Below are 24,550 nucleotides of genomic sequence, written 5' to 3'. Positions count from 1 at the left end.
TAATAGTTTTGTTTTTCAAGTAAAACTGTTTTACTCAATCTGATTTAAAATCGCGGCTTGCCCCGAAAGACTGGAAATCTCTGCCGTGAAGTCTTTGGCGGGGGTGGGCCGACAAAAATCTTTCTGCCTCCGTGCAGACGGAAAAGGAGGTGCGCAGTGTCAGTCGAGCACGGCGGGTGCAACGAGTGAGTGCACTCGCACTGAACGCGCCTCGCGAGCATGCCATGGCCTCGGAGTTCTCGCCGAACTGTTTGGGGTGTTCTCACCCTTTTCACAGGTTAGTCTATCTTCCTACAGTTTTGACAATTTTAAAAGGGTTTTGCTTACTTTTACGTCTTTTAGAATGTCAAAAAGTAGAATATAATTGATTTTAATAACGTTATAATAACATTATTCATATTTTTGTGAATTGTTTCATTATATTTTATTTAACATAATTTCTACGTAGCATCTAGAATTTATTTCTACTTTATAACTGAACTTGTTTTTTTCTAAAAGTTTTCTAAAATAAATAAAAAGAAAATTAATTATAAACATAAATTAATAAAATAAAACGGGATCCCCTTATTTGAAAAAGGAACAAAATATTTTTTTTTCTGTTTTTTCCCCTTCTATTGTTATAATTTTCTGATGCGCAAGTATTGTTGTATATTATACACTCTGGAAGTTTTCTGTAAATTTTTCTCCCTCCCTTTTGATAAGAATTTTTAATTCCGAGTGTCGTTCTCGAGAAACGAAAGCACGCAACGAGCGTGTCGAAAAGTGCGCCGTCGTTTGCATAATGAGAGAGAGACTCAACAGTTAGAACGAGAAACGCGAGCAAAATAAAGGGAGGCAGCCAAGTGTGCGATATTGTAGTCCCCTTTTCGCCGAGCCAGCGAGCCGTCGTGTGTTGTTTTGTTTTATCGCATCTTGACATACATATGTGCCGTAATAATCATCGTTTTGCCGCGCACTTATTGCACCTCATTTCATGTTTGCCGCCGTGATTTCGGTTCTATACTTCCGGTCGGTGGTCAGTGGCCAAAACAGCATCTCCGAAATATAAACCGCTGCTTGATAATAAAATATAATTACCATTGTCTTATGCAATTAACACCGACAAACGGCAACATTGCTCCAGTGATCTCAAAAACTTTGGGACCGTAAAATTCAACACATTTTTTGTTATTAAATAATTTTTCATTTTATTTTAAATCAAATTGCCACTTTTCCCAAAGTATTTCTATATTCCCACTCGGCAATCCCCCAACCAGGCACCCCATTAACTTTGAACGTGGCCATTCTTTCCACCACCCGCGCTTCCCACTCATCGCCAATGTAGAATTCGGGCGAGTGAAGCACTTTGACCTGGCAGCAATATTTCTTATTTCCTGCAAATTTGTTTTAATTTTTAAATCCATTACCATTTTTATTTAAATTTGAAAAAATACCGGCCCAAAAGTTGAATGCGTAGTCAAGAGGTGGAGTTCCGTCCTCGCCGTGCTCGTATAACTTCAGGTCGCACCTTTGCAAGGGCACAACTTCGCCGTTGGGTTTGTAAACGTAGCCGAGCTCCATTTGCGCAAAGTTTATTGGACAACTGACCACTCCGAGTCCGAAACGCGTTCCGTCCTCTAGGGTGACCATGTGCAAACCATACCTGTGGAAGTTTTTCCACTCCCTCTTGTGGCCTGAAATATTTTATAATTAGAGTTTTTTTTTTTTTTAAAATAATTTCCAACCGTAGCTGTGGTCTCTCATTGAGTTGAGGTGGAGAGGAAATTCGACTCCATCAATTGTTACAGTTCCGTCGATATCTCCATGCTGCTCGTAATGCGTCTGGTGTGCTCTGTTAGAATTATTATTATTTTTTTTAACTATTTTTAAATTCAAGTTTTTTTTAACTGTTTCAAAAGTTCAAAGTATTCTCTAGACCAGGTCTCCTTAGCGAAAGCCCTCGCCACAGGCGCAGGATCCATGTCGGTGTCGAAATCGAAAACGGGCAGATTGCTTTTCCACTCGGCTCTTAAGTCAACCGTCACCTCTTTTTCTGGATTTTCAAACAGCCTTTTAAATAACAAATAAGGCAATTTTGTTTTAAATTTAACGAAAAAAGTAATTACTTCATTTTTCCTTGATAAGTCAGTTTCCACCTTTTCATCGGCTCGATCGGCTCAAATTTTATTCCTTCTGCTCCAAAAACGCCGGCCTCTTCCTCTTCCTTTGTCTGCTGCAGCGTCGTATCAGGAATTTTCGGACTCAAAAGTAACCCAATTTGCGGAACCTGAATATTTATTATATAAAAAATAATAATAATGTAAAATTAAATCACTCAGAGACTAAAAATCTAAATGAAAAAAAGTCAGAAAAATATTAAGTCAATATTTTTTTAATTTTGTATATTTTGTAATCTTAATTTAAATTTTAGTTAAAACAAGTTATAAAACATCTGAAATTTTTAAAATATCTCAGGTTTCTATTAATAATTACATTAAACTAACAATTTAAATTAATAAAAACCATGAAAATATCAATTTTCGATTCGACACGCATCACTAGACGCCTGCTGATTTGTCATTATGCAACCATTGGCAGCAACCCTGCCATGCAGGCTGCCTACTTTTTAAAGCTGCAGGAGTTAGTGGTGAAAATGTGTGAAATAGTGAGAAACGCGATCAAGAAAACCTTTCTCTCTACTCAATTTAACATCGCGCTTGTTGATAGAGAAACCTACTTTTTCTAGCCAAAATAAAACCAAAAGGAAATAAAAATACAGTGCAACCATTTAAATTTCCTCTTTAACAGTTCCTTTTTTTAAGCTACTTTTGTTTGCATTCAAATTTCCACTTTAATCGTTTTCTTGATCATAAGTGCCATAATAATTTAATTCCCTTTTATAATAAAAACGAAAAATGAAATTTTTTCATTTTTCTTGTCATTTACGTTATTTTAATTGAATTATGTGTGGGCTGCTAGTGTTTGTAATTATTTCCTTTCAGTACTTAGTTTTGAGTTTGGAATTATTAAATATGAAAGTTTGTGGACTTTTAATATTAAATCCAGAAATTTCTCTAAATTGAATAAATTTATAAATCTAGTAAAATATTTTGAAGATCTACCTTTAAATAGAGGAAACCATTGATAACCCCATTTGGGCGTCTGGCCGTTGCTCCAACAAGATATTGCCCATCTTTGGAAGCCGAATTAAAATATACAGCATCAATCGCCTGCAAATTCAATGAAATAATTCCAGAAAATTGCAAATCTCTTCCTTATTTTATACTTTTGGGTCTGATGACAAAGGTTGTGAGCAGTCCATCAATTCAGGTGACGACCTGGATTTTACTCCGTATCCACTTTGGTTTGCCGCGACTTTTTCGCCGCGAAGTTTATTCATCAACTGGAGAATTAATTAAATAATAATAAAGTGAAAAATAAAATTCGATCGCATACCTTTCTGAAGTGGAGTAGTCCGAAAAACAGCAGAAATTTTAGAAAGTACCATTTTCCCGGGCGGGTGTAGATGCCGAGAATCGGAGGCGAGTCTCTCATGTTGAGAAAACGGGCCACGGAAATCGAGACCACGGCCAAAATTAAGTAAAAATAGGACATTTTGGCACTGTCCTCGCCGACCTTTACCAACAAAGTGTGGAAATTGATTTCTGCCGGCCGGTACAACTAATCTGCAGCGTGCTTATCTTATCTTGATAATAATCTCGCAACAAGTCTCGACAGAATTGTGAATTATTACACAAAATCAATCTGGTATAAAATAGTTTTTATGCTCCAGCCCAACTGATCCTAGATAACCGATGTGACCCTTGACCTCAATCTTTAACCTTGCAACAATGGACAAAATTTTATTCCACGTTTTGTTTACATTTTCTTTCGTTATTTTAAATTTTGATGAAAAAAAGAGAAAATATAAAAACTACTATTGTATAATTTTTATTTGGGTTTTGAGCTTGTTTGAATTTCAAACATGAATAAAGAATTTTTGCTGTAAGTAATAAGAAGAAAAGAAGCTTCTGATTAATTTGAGAGAAAATTTTTTGCTGCAGATTTCCATCTAAAATGAAGATCTCTGATCCTTTATATTAAACTTTTTCTATAATTATATTTTATTTATAATTGAGTTGTGTCTTTATTAATTTTTAATTTACGCCTCTAAATATAATAAAATAAAATGTATACTATTAAAAAATTATTTTTTAAATTTAGTTCTGCGCTTCGGAGTGCTGTCGGTGAAGATCACGCAACTGAAAGTGCCGCGTCTGGTGCAGAACGGCTCGGACGTGACCCTCGACTGCGAATTCCAGGTGGAGCCGCACGAGTCGCGGCACCTCGAGCTGGTCGTCAAATGGTTCTTCGGCGGCGACCCTGAGCCCGTGTACCAGTGGATTCCGGCGCACGGGCGGCCGCAGGGTCTGGGCCTGCTCAAGGGCCGCCTCGACCTCAACTACGGCACCCGCAACGAGCGGGGCAGCGCCGGCATTCGCATCGTCGGCGCCACCACAGAGCTCACCGGCGACTACAAGTGCTCCATCTCGACCTATGACGGCGAAGACTTCATGATCAAACCGATGATTGTCTTTGGTGAGTAAAATAAAAAATAATAATAATACTCAATTTTAAAATGTAGAAAATAATCTTAGAAATAATTAGTTGCAAATTATGATAATTATTGTAAAGTCAAAATAGAAATCACCATGAGTTAGGAATAAAACCCAATTTTTTTTAATGCTAGCTTTTATTCCGTTGTATCAAAAAATAGAAGAAGATAGTTTTGATTGATTTTTGTCACTCTGATATAGTGACAAAAAAATTATTGTGAATTTTATTTAAGAAAATATTAAGAGCAAATTCAAAACTTGAAAAATAATATTTAATGCAGCTGCTCAATGCAAGATGAAGATAAGGTGGCATAGATAGTGTAATTACAAAAATAATCGTGTCATAATATTAAAATATTTAGTAAATTAGTAAAATAGTTAATTAAAAAAAAAACATTGAAATAATAAAAAGTATTATGTTTTCATTTCAATAATCATTTATCACTTTATTAACAATAATGAAAAAATATTTCAAAATTTTAAATAATTTTTATTTATATATTATTAAAAAATAATAATTATATTTAATTCATAATTCATGGCATTCTTTAATTTATTTTTTTTCTTAAATAATCTTTTGCAATGTTAAAAACTACGATTATTATTTTAGTACCTGAAAGAAATTAATTTTAATTATTCTTATCAATCACGATTTCAGCGCCTGAAACAAATATGTATCTGCAGTATGGCCGCCCTGCGGAGGACACTTTCAACATAAGCTGCGTCGCTGAAGGAGTTTTCCCGGAGCCAAGGATGTTCCTTTATTACGCGCGACCCGACGTCAAAGACAAGACGGCGATCAAGGCGGCGTCCCTTTGCGAAACGCAGCAGCGGTGAAAATTTCTTTAAATATATAATTATTTTTCATCCCCCAGCACCCTTTGCTTGAAATTAAATTAAACCAAAATTCCATTGATGTAAATGAAAGCAAACCAACCGAGAAATTACCAATAATCTGCATAATCGATTAACTGCAAATTTTCGCTGACTCGATTTTGCGCTCGGCAGGGAGTATCCGATGGAAGGGGTGACGGTGGAGACTGGCCGAAGGGGAGACTCGTTCACCACCAGGGCCTCGGCGGAAGTCGAGGACTTGGAGCACTTTCTCGGCGCCATCCTCTTCATCTGCGAGTTGAGAGTGCCGCAAACCGAGTATTGCCAAAGAAGGGCCATCATGTACCTACCAGGTAAGTTCTTGAAAGAAACAATGCAATTATTTGCTCCTATCTGATTTATTAAATTTCATCTTGTCTTTCGGTTCAATTTTTTTTTTATTGAAATAAATCTTTCAAAAACAAGGGGATGGATCGCAATTCATTTTCAATATATTCGCTAAAAGTTTTAAAAATGGCATTTTGCCGCAGCCGCACTCCCCTGCTTGATCATCAACATGCATGTTGGTAATCAACACTCCTGATCCAAAACTCATCAGATAATTGATCTAAAAATTGCATTTCATATTTTTATTTCATTAAGATTAATACCATACCTTAGCCTTTATTGATTCAACGTCATCAAAAGCAAAAAGGGTGTTGCCTTTGACAGCGTAATTTTGCGTTTCTGTATTTCTGACCACATTGTAAGAGTTGTTAGCAACCATTTTGCACCACTAAAAATTAAACCATTGCAATGCAAAATTTCATTCGATATTAAATATATCACGTCTCGCATTTCCAATATCGTTTTGATCTGCGTGTTTCTTACAACAGCGCCTCCGATTTTGGCAGAGGCGCCAACAAGCTCGTAATTGTTGAACCATGAACGCATAGTGAACACGATTTTACTTTTGAAACGTGGACTTCTGACCTTTGAAAAGTACTCGTTGAGAATTTCTTTCTGCATAATTTAGAATTGTGTTAAAAATTCATCTGGCTGCATGTAAATGAACTAAATACGGCTTTCTTCAAATTGAAGCTCAATTCGGCAGTTCCCGCCCAATCGCCGCTTTGAACGTCGCCTTCAAATGCGAAATAATCAACCACGTCCACTACGTCCGAGAAATAGTCACCTTCAAAATATAAATCAGTAAAAATGAATTAATTTTCAACTAAAATTACCCACCAAGCGTTAAACCATTTTTTGCACTAGCTCCGTGAAATAGATATACAAATAATTGGCCTTTATCTTTTAAAGGCTGGGCCAAGTCTTGAATAAACTGTGAGACTTTTTTCCTTTGAATATCATTTAAGCATTTATTCTATAAAAATTAATTCCGGATATTTATTAATTTTATTTGAAAATAGATTTTGACTTCAACCTGAGTGCACCCTGGCCATATCCAGGAAAAGTAAACACCGTCCAGATCAAACTTTTTGACAAAAGCGTGGACGCTTGCGATAAACTTGGCCGTTTGTGCGTTACTGTCCGAAGCCAACTTTGCAATTTCTTTTGGGTGCATTATGAATTCGTCATAGCTTCCCACTTTAATTAATATTTTAACGCCAAGTTGTTTAGCCCAATTGATTGTGGATGTTGCGCCTTGAATGATTGATAAATTTTTAATTAATCTGCTGATAGAATTTTAAAGTTTAATTGCAAATAATACCAGCGATTTTATCTGGCATCGCTTCCAATTCCTTAGTGGTTGGGTTGAACATAGCAAAAGTGAGGGTAATTACGTCACAAAGTGAAGTTTGAGGAGTATCAATGATCATAGTAAGGTCGTAGCTGAGATGTTTTAAGTTAATTCAGTTAAAATAGATCAAATTTTTAAGATACTCCAACTCCATGGCGCAGATTAACTTAAATTTACTTTTTCTCGGCACAATGAAAGTGCCGTCACACCCTTGCACTAATCAAAATAATAAATAAAAATTTCAATCATAAATTCATGGGACCGATCACGAATAATTGACCCCTAATTGTTACGAACTTATGTGTTGCCGCGATCATCACAGTTTTCACGTATGTTATTGGGGTCAATAAAAGGAGTCTCTGACTAAATTTTGAATTAAAAATTTTGAGTACTTTTTGAAAAATCCGGGTTTTTTGAAAAACACAAAATTGCGTTTATCTTTGTTTCTATTGAGTTTAAAGCAATGCGGTTTTCACCATAGCAGGTAACTTTTTATTCTGAACAACTTTTCAATTGACCAAAATGACCTAGGTCAAAGGTCAAGGTCACTAAAATGCATTTTAATTTTTTAAAGCAATTTTTCTCAAAGAAGCATACCTTGGATTTTTTCCGTGGTATAGGAAAAAATGTAGCCCATCAAATTTTACATCTGGTCAGTAAAAATCTCGATGGCCTATTTTTTAGTTTTAAAGATATTTTTATTATAATTTAAAAACATGCGTTCTCGGCAAAACGCGTTATTTTGAATTTCAACTGTTTTGATAAAAATAATGTGATTAAAACAATGCGGTTTTCACTGTCCACTCTAATTTTTTATTCTGAACAACTTTTCAATTGACCAAAATGACCTAGGTCAAAGGTCAAGGTCACTAAAATGCATTTTTAGTTTTCAAGGCCATTTTTCTCAAAGAAGCATACCTTGGATTTTGTTCGTGGTATAGAAAAAAATGTAGCCCATCAAATTCTACATCTGGTCTGTGAAATTCAGAATGGCCTTATTTTTAGTTTTAAAGATATGTAAATAAGTATTTAAAAACGCATGTTCTATATTGAAAATATATGGTCGAGAGCGCTTTTTTCGAATTCTTATTTACATATCTTTAAAACTAAAAATAAGGCCATTCTGAATTTCACACACCAGATGTAGAATTTGATGGGCTACATTTTTTTCTATACCACGAACAAAATCCAAGGTATGCTTCTTTGAGAAAAATGGCCTTGAAAACTAAAAATGCATTTTAGTGACCTTGACCTTTGACCTAGGTCATTTTGGTCAATTGAAAAGTTGTTCAGAATAAAAAATTAGAGTGGACAGTGAAAACCGCATTGTTTTAATCACATTATTTTTATCAAAACAGTTGAAATTCAAAATAACGCGTTTTGCCGAGAACGCATGTTTTTAAATTATAATAAAAATATCTTTAAAACTAAAAAATAGGCCATCGAGATTTTTACTGACCAGATGTAAAATTTGATGGGCTACATTTTTTCCTATACCACGGAAAAAATCCAAGGTATGCTTCTTTGAGAAAAATTGCTTTAAAAAATTAAAATGCATTTTAGTGACCTTGACCTTTGACCTAGGTCATTTTGGTCAATTGAAAAGTTGTTCAGAATAAAAAGTTACCAGCTATGGTGAAAACCGCATTGCTCTAAACTCAATAGAAACAAAGATAAACGCAATTTTGTGTTTTTCAAAATACCCGGATTTTTCAAAAAGTACTCAAAATTTTCAATTCAAAATTTAGTCAGAGACTCCTTTTATTGACCCCAATAACATACGTGAAAACTGTGATGATCGCGGCAACACATAAGTTCGTAACAATTAGGGGTCAATTATTCGTGATCGGTCCCTCATTCAAACTTTAAAATATCTGACCTCTTCCGGAATATGAATCGTATTGGCAGGATTTTGACGCTTTTGATTTGATATCAGGTATCAACCTAAGGCAATTTGCAATGCAGTATCGGACGTTGTTTTCTGAAGATTGAATTTTTTTTATTTATGATATGATATTATACTCACTATTAAGACTTGAATCGATACTAAAAATTGGTTGAAAAATAAATTTAATTGTTACCGTTGAATCGCAGCATTTGCTCCAAACTTGTATTACTCCTGCACACCGCGTCACACAAATGAATCACCTTTGAAGTATAAATTTGAAGGATATTAATTTATTTTTAAACATTTCAGGGTTTTTAAAGTTTTTTAGTTTTATACTTACTAGTACAACACCAAGCCAAAATTTGTTATGCATTGTTACTGAAAAGTTTCGTGTTAATAACTAAAATAGTAAAATTACAACAACTAAATTGCCAGTTGTGTTGAAAACATGATGTTGGAGAGTAGGACTGTCATTTCCGTTACTCTTTCAATTTAAACACGCGAATGAAAAATAATAGCTGAGCTGAACCAATTGGGGGGGGGGGGGGGAGGGGTTACTGCGGCGGCCGACTTTGTATCAACCTAGAAGAATTATTTATAACGAATTATTGGGGGAGGGGGACATTATTAACTCTTTTTAGTATTGACTTGATTTAAGATGTAGTGTATTTCAATGTATTGAATGGAGAATAAATAAATCAATACTACTAGCGATAATTTTACTTATTTTAAAATTTAAAAAAAAATATAATATAAATTATGTAAGGAGTTTCTTTGGTTGTCAATCTAAAAATGTGTTATACCATTTAAACAGGTTCAAAAAAAAATCTGCCTTAAAGTTGATGGGAAAAAAATTATTTTTATTCTCAATGATTCGCAAATTCAAAAGCAAGGGGAAGGATCGCAATTCATTTTTAATATATTCACTAAAAGTCTTAAAAATGGCATTTTTCCGCAGCCGCACTCCCCTGCTTGATCATCAACATGCATGTTGGTAATCACTACCCCTGCCCCAAAACTCATCAGGTAATTGATCTAAAAAAATATTATATAAAGACACTTATTTTGTTGAATTCAATCAATATCATGTATACTTTAGCCTTAATTGATTCAACGTCATCAAAAGCAAAAAGGGTGTTGCCTTTGACTGCGTAATTTTGCGTTTCTGTATTTCTAGCCACACTGTAAGAGCTGTCCTGAACCATCTTGCACCACTAAAAATTTAGCCATTGCAATGCAAATTTCATTACTTATTAAAATATCACTTCTGGCATTGTCAATGTCGTTTTAATCTGCGAGTTTCTTACTACGGCACCTCCAATTTTGGCAGAGGCGCTAACAAGCTCGTAATTGAAGAATAAAGAACGCATAGTGAACATGATTTTGTTTTTGAAACGTGGACTTTTCACCTTTGAAAAGTACTCGGTGAGAATTTCTTTCTGTGTAAATAAAATTTACTTTAAGATTTAGGCTGAATGTAAATTAAATAATTACAGTTTTCTTCAAATTGAAACTGAATTCTGCACTTCCTGCCCAATCACCGCTCTGAACGTCGCCTTCAAATGCGAAATAATCAACCACGTCCACTACGTCCGAGAAATAGTCACCTTAAAAATATCAACCAACTTTAAAATTAATTATTTTTTCAACTAAAAATTACCCACCAAGCGTTAAACCACTTTTTGCACTAATTCCGTGAAATAAATATACAAACAATTGGCCTTTATCTTTCAAAGGCTGGGCCAAGTCTTGAATAAACTGTGAGACTTTTTTCCTTTGAATATCATTCAAACATTTATTCTGTAATGTTTTTTTTTTGGAAATTTAATTAATTTTTTTAATTTGGATTTTGACCTGTGTACATCCTGGCCACAACCAGGAGAAGTAAACACCGTTCAGATCAAACTTTTTTACCAAAGCGTGAACGCTTGCAATAAATTTGGCCGTTTGTGCGTTACTGTTGGAAGCCAACTTTGCAATTTCCTTAGGGTGCATTATGAATTCGTCCCAGCCCCCCACTTTCATCAAAATTTTGACGCCAAGTTGTTTAGCCCAATTGATTGCGGACGTTGCGCCTTAGGGTTAATTTTTTTTTAAATTAATTAATCTGCAATTAAATAAGAGGCTTAAATTTCCATTTTAAATTATACCAGCAACGCTATCTGGCATCACCTCAAATTCATTCGTGATCGGGTTGAATGCAGCAAAAGTGAAGGTAATTATGTCGCATAGTGAAGTTCGAGACTTATCTATGATAATTGAAATGTTCCAGCTGAGAGATTTAGTGTTAGTAGGGTCAAAGTTAATCAAAATTTTTAAGTACTACTTCATTTCCATGGAGCAGATTAACTTAAATTTGCTTTTTCTCGGCACAACAAAAGTGCTGTCACACCCTTGCACTGTTCAGAGAAAATAATTTTTCTATAATTATAGTCATTTTTTCTTCTTCAAATTTTCAAATATCAAACCTCTTCCGGAGGATGAATCGAATTGGCAAGATTTTGACGTTTTTGCTTTGGCGTCGGGTATCAACCTCAAGCAATTTGCAATGCAGTATTTGACATTGTTTTCTGGTGATAAAAATTTCAAAAAAATTTTAATTTCATGCTACAACTATTCTTATTCATGTGGACATGCTTCTTTATTAGAAATTTAATTCTATAAATTTTGGTTGGTAATTTTTTTTTCCAATTCTACCATTGAATTGCTGCATTTGCGCGATACTTGTATTACTCCTGCAGGCCGCGTCACATAGTTGAAGCAACTATGGGTAGGATATTTAATTATATTTAATATATTTGTGTTTCTAACTTACTAGTACAACACCAAGCCAAAATTTGTGATACATTGCGTTGCTGAAACTTTGTCTGAATAACGAAAAATTATAAAATATATATTGCAACTAAAAGGCTGGTTAGAAACATGACGCAATATAATACTCCCTGTAGTATCGTCATTTCCGCAAGTCTTTCGCATAAAAGAAAAAAATTGCACTATCAACCGATTTTATAAACTTTCATTTACTTTCTGCAAAAGTAGTTTCTTTTTATTTATAAATTAAACGCTGGTGAGAATATCTTTTTCCCCCTTATACCCATAATACATTTTTTTTCTTCAAATCTAACGCAGTAAATAAAAGTTTTAGATTATCTTAACTTCTTTTTTGTTGTAAATTTATTATGGCATGAACTCTCACAGGAGAACTTAATTGCAAATTCAAATAGAAAAAAACAAAAAACAATTACTTTAAGGTTTTATCAGGTTTTATCAAAAACATGGATAAAACAAAAGATTTCAAAATATTTGAACAAAACACATAATCTACATAATCTGTGAGTACCGTTTTTAGTCTCGCTTATTTAAAAAAAATAAAATGCTTTGCTAGATTCAGGTTTGATATATATAAATAAATCTTTATTTAAGTTGATGCCAAGAAATTAATTTTTATTCTTAAATTCAAAAACAAGGGGAAGGATCGCAATTCATTGTCAACATGTTGACTACCATTTTTAAAAATGGCATTTTACCACAGCCGCACTCCCCTGCTTGGTCGTCATACTGCACTTCAGTAATATATACCCCTGACCCGAAACTCTTCAAATAATTTATCTATAAAAATTATTCCCATATACACTTATAAAATAAATAAAATAATAGCCTATACCTTAGCTTTCATCGATTCAACGTCATCAAAAGCAAAAAGGGTGTTACCTTTAACTGCGTAATTTTGCGTTTCTGGGTTTCTGAACACATCGTAAGAAATATCTCGCACCCTTTTGCACCACTAAAAAATGTTAAAAATTGCAATTCAATATAAATTTTATAATTCAGACTTGAATAAATCACATCTGTTATTTCCAATCTCCTTTTAATCTTCGAGTTTATTAATTGTGGGCCTCCAAGTTTGATAGGGGCGCCAGAAAGTTCGAAATTGGGGAACGACGATTCCATGTACATCACAATTTTACTTTTGAAACGCGGACTTTTTATCTTTGCGAAGTACTCGCTTAGAACTTCTTTCTGCATAATTTAAAGTAACTTAATTATGCGTCTACTTAAATAAAGCCATACAGATTTCTTCAAATTAAAGTTTAAGTCAGCATTTGGCGACCACTCGCCACTTTGCGTGGGGCTTTCAAATGCGAAATAATCAACCACGTCCACAATGTCCGTGAAATAGTCACCTTCAAAATATATGAGTATTAAATTTAAAAAAAAAAAATTACCCACCAGGTGTTAAAGCAACTTTTGCATTACTTCCGTGAATGAAGTATACAAACAATTGGCCATTATCTTTTAGAGGCCGGGCCAAACTTTGGATGAACTCTGGAATTTTTTTCCTTTCAATGTCATTCACGCACGTGGCCTGTAAATCAGTTTAGGGATTTATTAATTGTGCAAAACTCAGATTTTGACCTGAGGACACCCTGGCCATATCCAGGAGAAGAAAACACCGTCCAGATCAAATTGATTGATCAAAGTTGTTATGCTTTTTATAAATTTGGCCGTTTGTGCGTTATTGTCTGAAGCCAACTTTGTAATTGCTCTCGGGTGCATTATGAATTCGTCCCAGCTTCCCACTTTGAATAAAACTTTAACACCGAGTTTCTTTGCCAACTTGATTTGAGATGTGGCGCCTAATTTGATAAAATAAATCTGAAAATATTAATACGCAAAATTTGTAAATACCAGCAATTCTATTTGGCACCGCGTTCATTTCATTTGTGCTTGAGTTGAACACAGCTATATTGATGACAATTACGTCGCAAAGTGAAGTTTGAGGCGTATCAGTTGTAAGAGAAAAGTTCCACCTGATGAGAGGTCAAAATTTTATTTGGAGTGTAAAAAAAGTTCATCTGGATTTTAAATACTCGGTCTCCATATTGCAGAACACTTTAAATTTGCTTTTTCCTTGCATAAATGAATAATTTCTTTCGCATCCTTGGACTGATTAAAATTTTTAAAAAATTTGCATAAGTTAAAAACTCAGACCTCTTCCTGAGGATGAATCGAATTGGCAAGATTTTGTTTTATTTGTTTTCAAAGATGTCAAACCCAAGCAGTTTGCAATACAGTATTTGACGCTGTTTTCTGCAGAAAATATTGATATATTAACAGTGCAATAAAATTTAAATTTCCAATGATTCAAAATTATGTGAATTTAAATTCAAGGTCCGTTGAGGTAAACGAATTATTCAGAGCAAAATGTTGAAATTTATTATTTTGATCAGTGCGCGGTAAACGTTTTTGAAATTTTAGAAATTTATATTTTCAGATGAGGTCAACCAAATATTTTGAATTTTTTACCATTTAATCGCCGAATTTGCTCCGAACTTGTATTTCTCCAGCATATCGCGTCACAAAAGGGACTCAACTTTGATGAAAATTAAAACTTTTCCCATTAATGCTTTTTTTTAACTTACAAGTGCAAAACCAAGTAAAATTTTGTGAAACATATCAGAACAGAAAAAAGCCAAAAGGCAAAATAAAAGCAGCAGGACTCCGACCGTCGCGTTTGAAATGTATGACGCAAAATAATGATGTCAAACGATATCCGCTGTTCGTTTTATAAACTATGCACACACAAAATGTGCTTCAGAAATTTTTCAATTTCTCTCTCTCTCCATGAATTAAAAAAAATACTGAAAATACCTAGTGCAAGAGTTACGAACGTTTGATCATTTTCCAAATTACACTCCAATTCGATCCCCTTCAGCTCCAATTTAGAAATTTGCAAACACAATTATCGGCCCACCCCTTTCGAGAGCGGCACAAACGCAATCAGTCTGGCCTGGGGTGTTTTAATGGCAATCGGCGTCTGTTTGTTTGCAGGAGGCGACGACGAGAGTCATCAGATTGACGCCGAGGGCGGTAAGTGCAGCACAACCGATTAACCCTTCCGCACCCCCAGTTCAGATAATTCGCAAATCGGCAAATAAAATCGAGCGCTAATCAAGTTTTACGTCGGGGAATGACCCTTTATTGATGGACTGCTATTAAATTACATTCAAATTTTAATCCTTTTTAATAATCTTCAATTATTTGATTACAGGAAGTGGAACCGCCGAGCTCAAAATTTCTGCCCTATTGGTTGCTGTGATACCAACTGTAACAATATTGTATCATAATTTTTAAAGTGATTTTAAATACGAGTAAATAAAATACGATTTCAGATTATTTTGCATAGGAACTGAGACGTGTGTTTCTCTTTATTTATTCTTCATTCTCCTTACAGGTATTAAATAATCGAGTACAAAAGGCGTTCACAATGCGTTAACATCAATGAAAATCGATCGATTGATGCGTATTGATGTCTCTGGTGAGATGCGCGTACTAGTATTTTTTGTTGTATCAGTTTGGAAGAATTTCATTCGAGCGCACTTTGAAATTATTTGAGTTACGTCACTAATTATTATAATTACGATAAGTTGCAATAAATATCTGTACAATCCAATTTTCAATCCTCTTTAAGAGTACTTTAATTTTATACATCAATTTTATTCGAAAATAAAGCTCAATTCATGTTCAAAGTGCGTCTGATTTGATGGTCACCTACAATGGGATGGCGGGGTCCTCGCAATCAGATGACTTTCCATCAAAGACTTCTCGTTTCTCCTTAAAATTACTATACTCCTTTCTCTATTATTGCGTTCATGGGAGGGGGAAGCAGACTTCTTCTTGTACTCAAATAAAAACTAAAACTACTCTTGGGGTTGTTCTTAATTAATTATAAAAGCGGGGTATTGCAAATGAAAGGTCGTCTGATTTCGGAACTGAAAATGATTTTCGTTTCTCTTTGATTTAAAATATATATAATACTGATGGAAAAATTGTTCACTTTTCAGCTCCGATTATCGACATGCTCAGATGGAAAAGTCTTTCTTACAAACGGATTAATGCAAATATTTGTTTGGCACAGAGGGGTCTTATAGCAAACGTAGCTACTGTTACTTATTTTTTTTCTTGCCTAGCTACTGATACGATTGATGAAAACTATTAGTAATACTGCAATACACAAAAGGTTATACGCGTTGATAAAATATTGGCTACTCAGGTACTTGGTAAATAAATATTTTTTTATGTTTCATGACGTGATTTTGGGGGGCTTGCTAATGCGTGCGTTTCAATTCGGGGTCTTAGTGCGTTGAGTTGTGGCCACCGTGCTACAATTTCAATTTATAATTTAGTTCAAGACCGACTTCTTCCAGTACAAATTAAGTAATAAATATCCTCGTCACCGATAAAAATTTAAAATTTTAAAATAAGTAGATTTTGAGATAAAAAAAGGTGGATTATGGAATGATTTGATCCGCAGATGACTAAGATGGTCCTTTAACCACAAATTATTGCCCTCAAAAACAAAATATAAATATATTTAAAAATGCAAATGCGATAGACTTGATACGTTGGCTGGAAGGCGCCAAGAATGTAGAGAATAAGGCTTATAATGTAGAAAAGGAAGACTACGTTTGGTTAGAGTTTTAAAATCGATAGTCGATCCGCACTTTTGTTTGTCTAAAACTGGTGGCTCTCCTATGAATTGTGATACACATCCACCTAAACACATATGTCAAAGGCTGCTATTGGGCCAGCTAAATGAGATTGGCTCGTGCACTCGATTTGGACATCACAAACTTCTGCAAGAATCACTGTAAAAATATAAACGCGCTGCAACGAAAGAGACGAAAAACCAAAATCTTGAGTAAAAAATACAATATGTTATGTAGTTGCGAGTTAGAGTTATAGTTAGAAAAGACTGCCACTTCCAGTGTGCTGTCCAAAAAAGTAAGCACCGAGCAATCGAATTGATGTTTAAGAGTTAAAATCTCAAAAGGGACTCGTTAGAGATTCGTTTCCTACGATATGTCTAAGCTTCCGGTTTTTCCGGCTTCGTTGTGGGACTGACAATGACCTGGGTAGCTGGGGGTGGCGATCTGGAGCTCGAACTGATGCCAGAGTCGCTGCTCTTTTCGCTGAAGCAGCGGATTCCGGCAGCCACAGCTGATTCGGCTTTCTGGCCATCGGCCGCCAGTGGCCCTTTTGTCAAAGACGCCTCTAACTTGCCTTTCAGTTTGTCGTACTCGGCCCGAAAGTCGTAACTCGGCGTCCTAGGAACTGTCTGCTGCTTCTCCTTGGACTGGGCTGCGGCCAGAGAGGCGGCTGCAAGGGCAGAGGCCACAGCCGCACTGGCTGATCGACTTCGAGGACTGGCCGTCGCGCTTCGTGGTGCCTCGACAGGTCGCTTGTCCAGATCTGCTGGTTTTTCACTAGATGGTCCAGCAGAGGGTTGTTCGTTGCTGGAGGCGTAACAGCCAGAGTCTCGGCCAAGATCAAGTCGCTTGAATGGAACTTTGCCTGACTGTGACAAACGAGCAGAGCTGTCAGAGCTGGAAGCTTCATCACCAGATTCTGATGGAGCTGCAAATGGAATGAACACAATATTTAAAAAATAATTTTCGTTGATAAATTAAGATATTTATACATTCGTATTCCATTAGGATTGCCACAGCTGCTAAAACTTTTGCTCTCAGATCTGCATTGCGGATGCCCAAAAAATCCAGATCAGACTCTTCAAGTTCTTTGAAAAGCTCCAAATCTTCGTATCCATTCATGACAAATAGTGAAGTGAAAGCCTGAAACAAGTATTTATAATTCATGGAATAAAAACAAGATAATTAAATTTACCTCCATATTGACCCTGCGGAGCAATTCCTCAACGTTCTTTGGCTTCTCTTTCATTCCACCTCGGCTGCCCTTCCTCCCAATGACTGGTCCAATTGGCCCTGGCGCTGCACTGATCAGCTCGACATGGATGAATTTGAAAGTCCCGATGCGGCCATGGGCATATCCCTTCCAGTTGCCACTCACATTCATTGAGATAATGTCAATGATGTCGCCCTTTTTGAAGCGGAGAGACTCTTTGTCATATGGGCTGGGCACGCAGTCAACCAAAGCCTTGGCCTTTCCAATGCTAGGTGGATACTCCACAGTGTTCTTGGTTCCTAAAATTATATAAAAACAAAATTAGAGATACCACTGAATTCAAGCATAATAAACATACTGAATTGGTGTCTTTGGTGTTCGCCATTGTCTGAGCGATTCTCTTTATCCGTCGCCTCACATGCTCGGAGCCGCTTCTTGTCATGCCTCATACTTCTACTGGCCTTACTACCATCCTCGTTGTCCGAGGGACCGTTTGGTGACTGTGCTTCCTCACTTGAATGACTCCTTGTCTATAAATTGAATTAAATTTAATATAAAACTTGGCTATATTTACAAAGTTAACAATTTTACCTTTCCTTCCTGCTCAGATCGATTTGTCTCGACTGAGATTGTAGACAGTCTAGAGCCAACACTGTGTATATCACTGCCGGCATAGTCACCACTCTCCCTGTTTAAAATTCTCTTTGGCCTTGCTCCTCGGCGCCAGGACGCCTCCTTTGGTACAGATATGTCGCCCGCACTTCGAAGAGAGATCACTCCCTCACCTCGCGGTTCTTGCTTAAGATTCAGGGTGAAGCAAACCCTAGCAAGTGTCAACGATTTTCAGAGTGAGAAATTGTCTACAGATGATTTTAAGAAATTACCTTCCGTTTTGAAAGACAGCTCTGCTTGCGGCCAGACCTCCCATGAGGAAGTCCTCGGGGTCCGACTCGTAGGGAGGTTCATCATACCAGTGAAGTGGGGGTCTGGGCCTCTGCACCTTCTGCGGCTGCTGGGGTTGCTGCTGGATGTCATCGTCGTACATGTAAGTGTCATCAGACACGGACGGGTAGTGCGGAATGGAGGCCGTGCTTGGAGTGGTGTTCAAACCAATTTGCATCAAACCATGTCTGATGTCTCTCAAAATCTAAACTCAAACTTAATATAATTGTTTCACAAAAATCACAATAAAATACCTCTTCTTGCTCTTTATGAAATCTTTCCTTCTTTTTGATTGCGTCTTGCATTTTCAACTGAAAATTTAATTGTGAATAATTATGCTCGCTTGTTAAATTTCCAACATTACTCTTTGGATGGTTTCCTCAAAACCTCCAGCACCTCCTCTGTTGATCTGAATCAGACGAACATGGTCGTAGTCTGGAGGCACAGGTTCGTCCGGGGTGCTGACTCTACTGGACACGTTGACTGTCGGAGGAACCACTGAAGTGCATGGAGGCATGATAGACCTCGGTTGCTGCCTGTTGGTGGGAGAAACCTGCGGGATGTGTTTCTCCTTGCGATGGGGGCGGAGGGTGCGGAGCAGTCGGGAGAAGGTAGTTTTCTTTTTCGAAGACGAAGCATTGTCTGACAAAATATTTGTCAAATTATTTGATAACAATAGTGCCTATTGATATTTACCTCCAGGAGGAAACTCGTAGAAGTAGGCAGACCTGGGGCTGAGACAACTGAAACCGCAAATTTGCTTAGAGAACAGTCCATTGATAGGGTACTTAGAAATTCACCTTTGGTAAATAGGAGCTGCGGTTTGAGCCGCCAACTGCTGCTGCTGCCTCTGCAGCATCTGCCGGCCATAAATGCCGTAGCCAAAACCATATATCTCGTCTTCCTCTTTATCGCTTAGACAACTGGAGGGCTGCACACCAGAGGTCTTTAAATGAGCGTGGAGGATTTGGGGTTAGGAATGTGGAGGTCAACTAGTCAAAGAACTAAGGGTCCATAAAACTTTAATCCAAAACGCTCTTAACGAGCTCCATTTTCTCCCAATTTTTGATTAAAAACAAAAATAAAAACTGCATGCTTAAATAAAATTTTTACCGAATATTTTCCCGGTGCGTAGAGACCGCCTCCGCCTGACGAAGCCAACAAAAGGGGTCCCGGAAAGGGCGGAGTGCCAGGAGTGGACAAGTTGGACTGCACCACACTCATCCTGGGGGACAAGTCGTCCCACTCCTGCCTGCGAAGCTCCTCTAGGTGCTCCAACACGTCTTGGTAGTGAGTGTTGAAACGGTCCGCATAACGAGAGGCCAAACCCTCCAAATAACCTCTCTCGCCGCTCTGCGAAATTTCCGAAATATTTTAATTTCAACAAAGTGCTATTGTAGTAAAGTTAAGAAATGCCAGAGAGTTAATTAAAATAAATTAAAGAACACTTACAGCTGTTGAGTATGGTTGGAAGCTGAGTCGAACTCCATCTTGGGCCAGTTTTTCCCTCAACAAGAGCTTCAATTGCATCTTGGGAATTCTGACGAGTTCGGCTTTTCCCTCTTCGTACTCGTCAGCGTACGATCTGTCTGCAGCCGAAGCTGCTCCTATGGGCGACGTTGCCTCGCCAGGTGAGGATATTTCCTCATCTTTGGGCTCAAGAGTGAAATAAACTGAAGCTGCTCCCTCTTCTCGCAGTGACCGAACCTGGATTTTAATTAATTTTTAATTTAAATACAAAATTGCAATAAAAAAATCACAGAATGAGAGCCATAAGTGTATGTTCAGTGAAATTTACTACTCATTTCATTTCCGTAACAATAGAAAGAGGAAAAAAAATCTTTAAACTGCTGAAGCGTAAACAATAGCTAAAGGGGTCGTAAAGATCTCATTTTGGCAGCCCCAGGGGACAATAAGGGGTGTGTCTGAGACGCCAACGCTCACTATTTCAACTTTTCCAGGATAGCCCACAAAAATATAGGGTTATTTCACCCTTCCAGAAAGATTATAGAGGTCGTACCGATTGCAGAAGGACGTGACGGTGCTGCGGATTGAGCACGCCGATGGCGTCGAGGTCGGGGTCGCCGACCTGCTTGCAGATTTCGAGGTCGTCGTAGCCGTTGTCCAGGAAGCTGTCCGAGTACTGCTGCAGCTGCAGCGAGCGCAGCCACTCGACCACAATGTTGCACGCCATCATCGCATCCTCATCCTGCTGCCCAGAGCCACCGATCGAACCACCCTCGATCGCAGACACCTTCCTCCTCCTCTGGCTGCTCCTTTCTATTGAATGCAAAGCACATGGAGGATGCGACTTGGAAAACATCTGGCTTGATGTGCAATCCCGCGAACTTTAAACTATTGAGCCAATATCCAATACATTGAATGACATCACCACAACAAGATGGTAGCCGTTGCGAATCTTCTACGTTATGTATAATTATGGTCGGGAGTCGGGAGACCCGCGTTGCCCCTAATTTCAAACCAAGATAAGTATAATACTTCTTGTTTCAAACCTCCTAAAAATGTTTCTAAAATTATTTGCCATAAAATATTTATTGTCCTATAATATTTTTTCATATCCCATAAAATGAATTGGCCCGAAAATGCATTCGTCCTAAATCATTTCCCCCGACAAGTACTTTATAATTCTAGGCAATTTTCAGGAAGGTATACAAATATCAATAAAACTGAATTAAGCAGACTGCAGACATAAAAAACAAGACAGGATGCTCATGGCCGTGTCTTTGCCAGTGGTGGCGTTTCGAAGTTTGTGTCCAGTTGTCCACATTTTCATTTTTTTTTTTATCAAATAAATTTATATATATTTTATTTAGTCCATTCTTGTAATTTTATTTTTTAATATAATTATTTTTTATGATTGCGGTGAATAGAAGCACTTTATAACGTCAAATTAATGAATTAATTCCCTTAAATTAAAGACAAATTGATACAAATTGACCTGAATAGACCAAGCTTCATCAATTTTCTAAAATTTCAACTAAAAAAATCCAGCTATGTATAATTTCTGCGAGCAAACCACCAATTTCTTTTTTATTATGCGCCGTTTTAGAGGAGTAAAAATATATTTCAAAGCTTTTGATTGAGTTGGGCAAAATAGTGTTTAATGGGTTTTTTTTCTGATGATAGATGAAATAGTCGGTTTTTAGCTTGTTGCGAGTTGCGAGGGTATGCTGAGCGAGCGAAGAGAAGTGGCGAAGCAATTCTCCTTGCGTATGCCAGAAATTTTGCCACGGCGCATTCAGATTACATTTTAAAAATTCTCCTCTACTGCATTCCAATAATTTTTTCGCTCTTCACTGACCATAAAATTTTTGTTTGGAAATTATTTAAACATCTTTGTGTTGCACTCGCGCTCGCTTTGCCAGACGTGCACTCATTTTGGCCACTATTGAATTTGTAATATTTTTCTTCGAAAAAATGTTGACACGAAATTTTATTCAACAATATTTTCAATTTCCATAAAAAATTGTAATTTTTATTTAAAAATAAGAATTTTTATAATGAAGCAATTGCAGATTTACTAACAATAAAATGATAAAATTAGAAGATTATGTTTTAGGATGACGAGAGTGGTTAATCGTCATAATTATGCTGATTTTAATTCCAAGAGATGATGCTTTTCTTAAATTAATTAGATTTATTATTTTATTAATTCAAATTTTAATTATCAAATCCATTTCTTTGGACTTTAAACAAGCAAATTATATTTTGTATAAGATTTCAATATTGAATGATCATTTTTTAATCAATCTATTAAATATTATAAAAGAAATGTGCTATTTTAGTAATCTTATTGTTTAAGTTTATTATTTGTTAAATTTAAAGAAAAAAAACCAAATTATTTAATTGTTCTGTTCTTCAGCGAGTGGATTCTTTTGGAGATTTTGAGCATAAAAAGAATTTTTCTTTCTATTAAAAACAAATTGAATTTATTGGTAAACAGGGTTAAAAAAGTTACATTAATTATTTTAATAAAATGGTTTTCTGATGAAAGGCTTAGCTTAAAATTTAATTTTGTCCTGCCTGATTTTTGCTTTGATCTAATAATGTCATTTTTGATACGCAGTACAAATATTCCGCACGATTTATTGAGAGAGAAAATATTCGGGAAAAGCGCCTTACATTTGATAATTATTAAATATTACTAGCGGAACAGGGCAGTGGATTTGTTGCTCAAGCCAGGTGAAATTATTGCCTATCGGAGTCCTACCGCGGGACAATTACTTTGAGTTTGGGTTCAATTAAAGTAATAAAGCCAGTACACACCCCGCTCAAAAATTTAATATATCAACTTAAATAAAGCCTCGCAGTTCTGGATTTTCATATTATATTTTCTTCAAAATCGCTCACACGCGGGTAGTTTACGTGCAATTATTATATTATTATAAACACTTCACTGCTTTTCGTTGATGATTTTAACGTGCATGAATTTTTCAATTTTTCTGACAAAGTTGGATAGCTTGGCGCGCTTAGTCAAAAATCTCCAAAGCGATCGCCTATTGGCTATTTCATTAGTCATACCGGTAAAAATTTTAGGTTTCAAAAATATTTTGTCATTATTCGTCTTATTCATTGAAATTTTATTTTAATCCATGAAGTTCTCTATATTTGATCAAATATAAGACATTTTTACTGAAATAGCATTCAGTTTTTTTGCAATACACAATTTCAAAGTAACGATTTAGATTATTATAATACCGGTTACAATGAAGTCGGTGTCGGTATAAAAAGAAAAAACCGTAAACGATAACAAACACGCAAAACACGTGGGTCCGAACAAAATTTAGTTTCGGATTGTTTTTCGAAAATATTTGAAAATTAAAGAACCGGAAACAACAGAGGGTATTTATTAAAAATCATACTCAAGAGCTTCATGCATCTCAATTCGCATTATTTCATATCCTGCCTTTTTTTAGCGTGAATTTTATAACCAAAACACCGCCGGCAACATGTCGTTCAGAGGCCGCGGAGGAGGTGGTCGAGGCTTTGGAGGTGGCCGCGGAGGTGGCGGTTTCGGAGGAGGCCGTGGTAAGTTCGATTTATGATAAATTTTTTACGTGAAAGCAAATTAAAAAAATACTAACTATTTGAAGGTCGTGGCGGAGGCGGCGGCGGATGGGGACGACAGCCAGAGGGCCCTCCAGAAGAGGTTTTACTCTCAAGATGAGAAAGCTGGCAAAAATTGTAAATTTTTTTCATATCTTCTAGGTTCAAGAATTCGGCCACTTCACACACGCATGCCAAGCCGACATCGTAGTCAAGTCTGACATCGAGAGTGTTCCATATTTCAATGCGCCAATTTATAACGAGGACAAATCTCAGATTGGCAAAGTAGATGAAATATTCGGCACTGTCAGGAACTATTACATTTCTGTAAAGCTCTCCGACACAGTAAACGCGCAGTCCTTCAAACCAAAACAGAAGGTTTGGATCAAATTTTTTGTAAGTTGAATTAATAACAATTTTTAATAGGTGTTCATTGATCCTGCCAAGTTACTTGGCCTCCAACGCTTCTTACCTCAACCCCCTGGTGCCAAACGTGGAGGTGGAGGTCGCGGCGGTAGAGGAGGAGGCCGTGGTGGCGGAGGTCGCGGAGGCGGCGGCAGAGGTGGATTTGGAGGTGGCCGCGGCGGAGGAGGAGGCTTTAGTAGGGGCGGCCGAGGAGGAGGAGGTGGATTTAGTCGAGGCGGTGGCGGCGGTTATGGAGGCGGCGGCGGAGGTTATGGCGGTGGCCGAGGAGGTGGCGGAGGTTTCAGAGGAAGAGGCGGCGGCGGTGGATTCAGAAGATAAGATATTTTCCATGATTATAATTTAGGATTTTTGAAT

General features: G+C 36.7%; 6 protein-coding genes across 9 annotated transcripts; 2 read left to right on the top strand and 4 right to left on the bottom strand.

The window, feature by feature from the left end:
• Positions 1-125: 125 nt before the first annotated feature.
• LOC132204137 (uncharacterized) lies at positions 126-15,252 on the top strand. The gene is made up of 6 exons (XM_059632422.1): positions 126-277; positions 4,204-4,578; positions 5,254-5,428; positions 5,604-5,782; positions 14,891-14,929; positions 15,111-15,252. Exons 1-6 carry the CDS (start codon positions 220-222, stop codon positions 15,191-15,193), a joined length of 909 nt encoding a protein of 302 aa, XP_059488405.1. The 5' UTR covers positions 126-219; the 3' UTR covers positions 15,194-15,252.
• Positions 930-3,653, bottom strand: LOC132204340 (uncharacterized). The gene is made up of 8 exons (XM_059632803.1): positions 3,436-3,653; positions 3,266-3,382; positions 3,102-3,209; positions 2,106-2,266; positions 1,888-2,049; positions 1,725-1,831; positions 1,434-1,673; positions 930-1,373 (listed from the first exon to the last, which is right to left on the bottom strand). The coding sequence occupies exons 1-8, from the start codon at positions 3,592-3,594 to the stop codon at positions 1,198-1,200; spliced, it is 1,230 nt and encodes a 409-aa protein (XP_059488786.1). The 5' UTR covers positions 3,595-3,653; the 3' UTR covers positions 930-1,197.
• On the bottom strand, positions 5,815-9,509 carry LOC132204134 (chitinase-3-like protein 1). Its single transcript, XM_059632420.1, has 11 exons — positions 9,399-9,509; positions 9,252-9,318; positions 9,050-9,151; positions 7,314-7,386; positions 7,141-7,262; positions 6,853-7,073; positions 6,657-6,792; positions 6,491-6,603; positions 6,258-6,431; positions 6,085-6,204; positions 5,815-6,036 (listed from the first exon to the last, which is right to left on the bottom strand). The coding sequence occupies exons 1-11, from the start codon at positions 9,429-9,431 to the stop codon at positions 5,884-5,886; spliced, it is 1,314 nt and encodes a 437-aa protein (XP_059488403.1). The 5' UTR covers positions 9,432-9,509; the 3' UTR covers positions 5,815-5,883.
• Positions 12,482-14,580, bottom strand: LOC132204133 (probable chitinase 10). 3 transcript variants are annotated; one of them, XM_059632417.1, is made up of 11 exons: positions 14,482-14,574; positions 14,366-14,432; positions 14,051-14,149; positions 13,930-14,005; positions 13,748-13,869; positions 13,475-13,695; positions 13,289-13,424; positions 13,130-13,242; positions 12,905-13,078; positions 12,723-12,842; positions 12,482-12,667 (listed from the first exon to the last, which is right to left on the bottom strand). In XM_059632417.1, the coding sequence occupies exons 1-11, from the start codon at positions 14,512-14,514 to the stop codon at positions 12,515-12,517; spliced, it is 1,314 nt and encodes a 437-aa protein (XP_059488400.1). In that variant the 5' UTR covers positions 14,515-14,574; the 3' UTR covers positions 12,482-12,514. The 3 variants fall into 3 exon arrangements, with proteins under 3 accessions (XP_059488400.1, XP_059488401.1, XP_059488402.1); XM_059632418.1 differs by having other exon boundaries at positions 12,482-12,652; XM_059632419.1 differs by lacking the exons at positions 13,930-14,005; positions 14,051-14,149 and having other exon boundaries at positions 14,482-14,580.
• On the bottom strand, positions 15,233-20,998 carry LOC132204131 (uncharacterized). Of its 2 annotated transcripts, none has more exons than XM_059632414.1 (13): positions 20,724-20,998; positions 20,156-20,410; positions 19,817-20,056; positions 19,504-19,649; positions 19,400-19,446; positions 19,068-19,345; positions 18,958-19,014; positions 18,646-18,908; positions 18,353-18,584; positions 18,120-18,291; positions 17,744-18,060; positions 17,541-17,691; positions 15,233-17,476 (listed from the first exon to the last, which is right to left on the bottom strand). In XM_059632414.1, exons 1-13 carry the CDS (start codon positions 20,898-20,900, stop codon positions 16,926-16,928), a joined length of 2,886 nt encoding a protein of 961 aa, XP_059488397.1. In that variant the 5' UTR covers positions 20,901-20,998; the 3' UTR covers positions 15,233-16,925. The 2 variants fall into 2 exon arrangements, with proteins under 2 accessions (XP_059488397.1, XP_059488398.1); XM_059632415.1 differs by having other exon boundaries at positions 19,504-19,634.
• A 2,432-nt stretch (positions 20,999-23,430) lies between these two features.
• Positions 23,431-24,529, top strand: LOC132204877 (probable H/ACA ribonucleoprotein complex subunit 1). Its single transcript, XM_059633731.1, has 5 exons — positions 23,431-23,566; positions 23,641-23,752; positions 23,818-23,873; positions 23,933-24,148; positions 24,197-24,529. The coding sequence occupies exons 2-5, from the start codon at positions 23,674-23,676 to the stop codon at positions 24,512-24,514; spliced, it is 669 nt and encodes a 222-aa protein (XP_059489714.1). The 5' UTR covers positions 23,431-23,566; positions 23,641-23,673; the 3' UTR covers positions 24,515-24,529.
• Positions 24,530-24,550: the final 21 nt, after the last annotated feature.

This window comes from Neocloeon triangulifer, unplaced genomic scaffold (assembly GCF_031216515.1).
Source record: "Neocloeon triangulifer isolate White Clay Creek 2 clone unplaced genomic scaffold, ASM3121651v1 ptg000022l, whole genome shotgun sequence".
NCBI classification, from domain to species: Eukaryota; Metazoa; Arthropoda; class Insecta; order Ephemeroptera; family Baetidae; genus Neocloeon; species Neocloeon triangulifer.
Note: the sequence above shows the minus strand (reverse complement) of the source record. Positions and strands in the feature narration are given on the sequence as shown.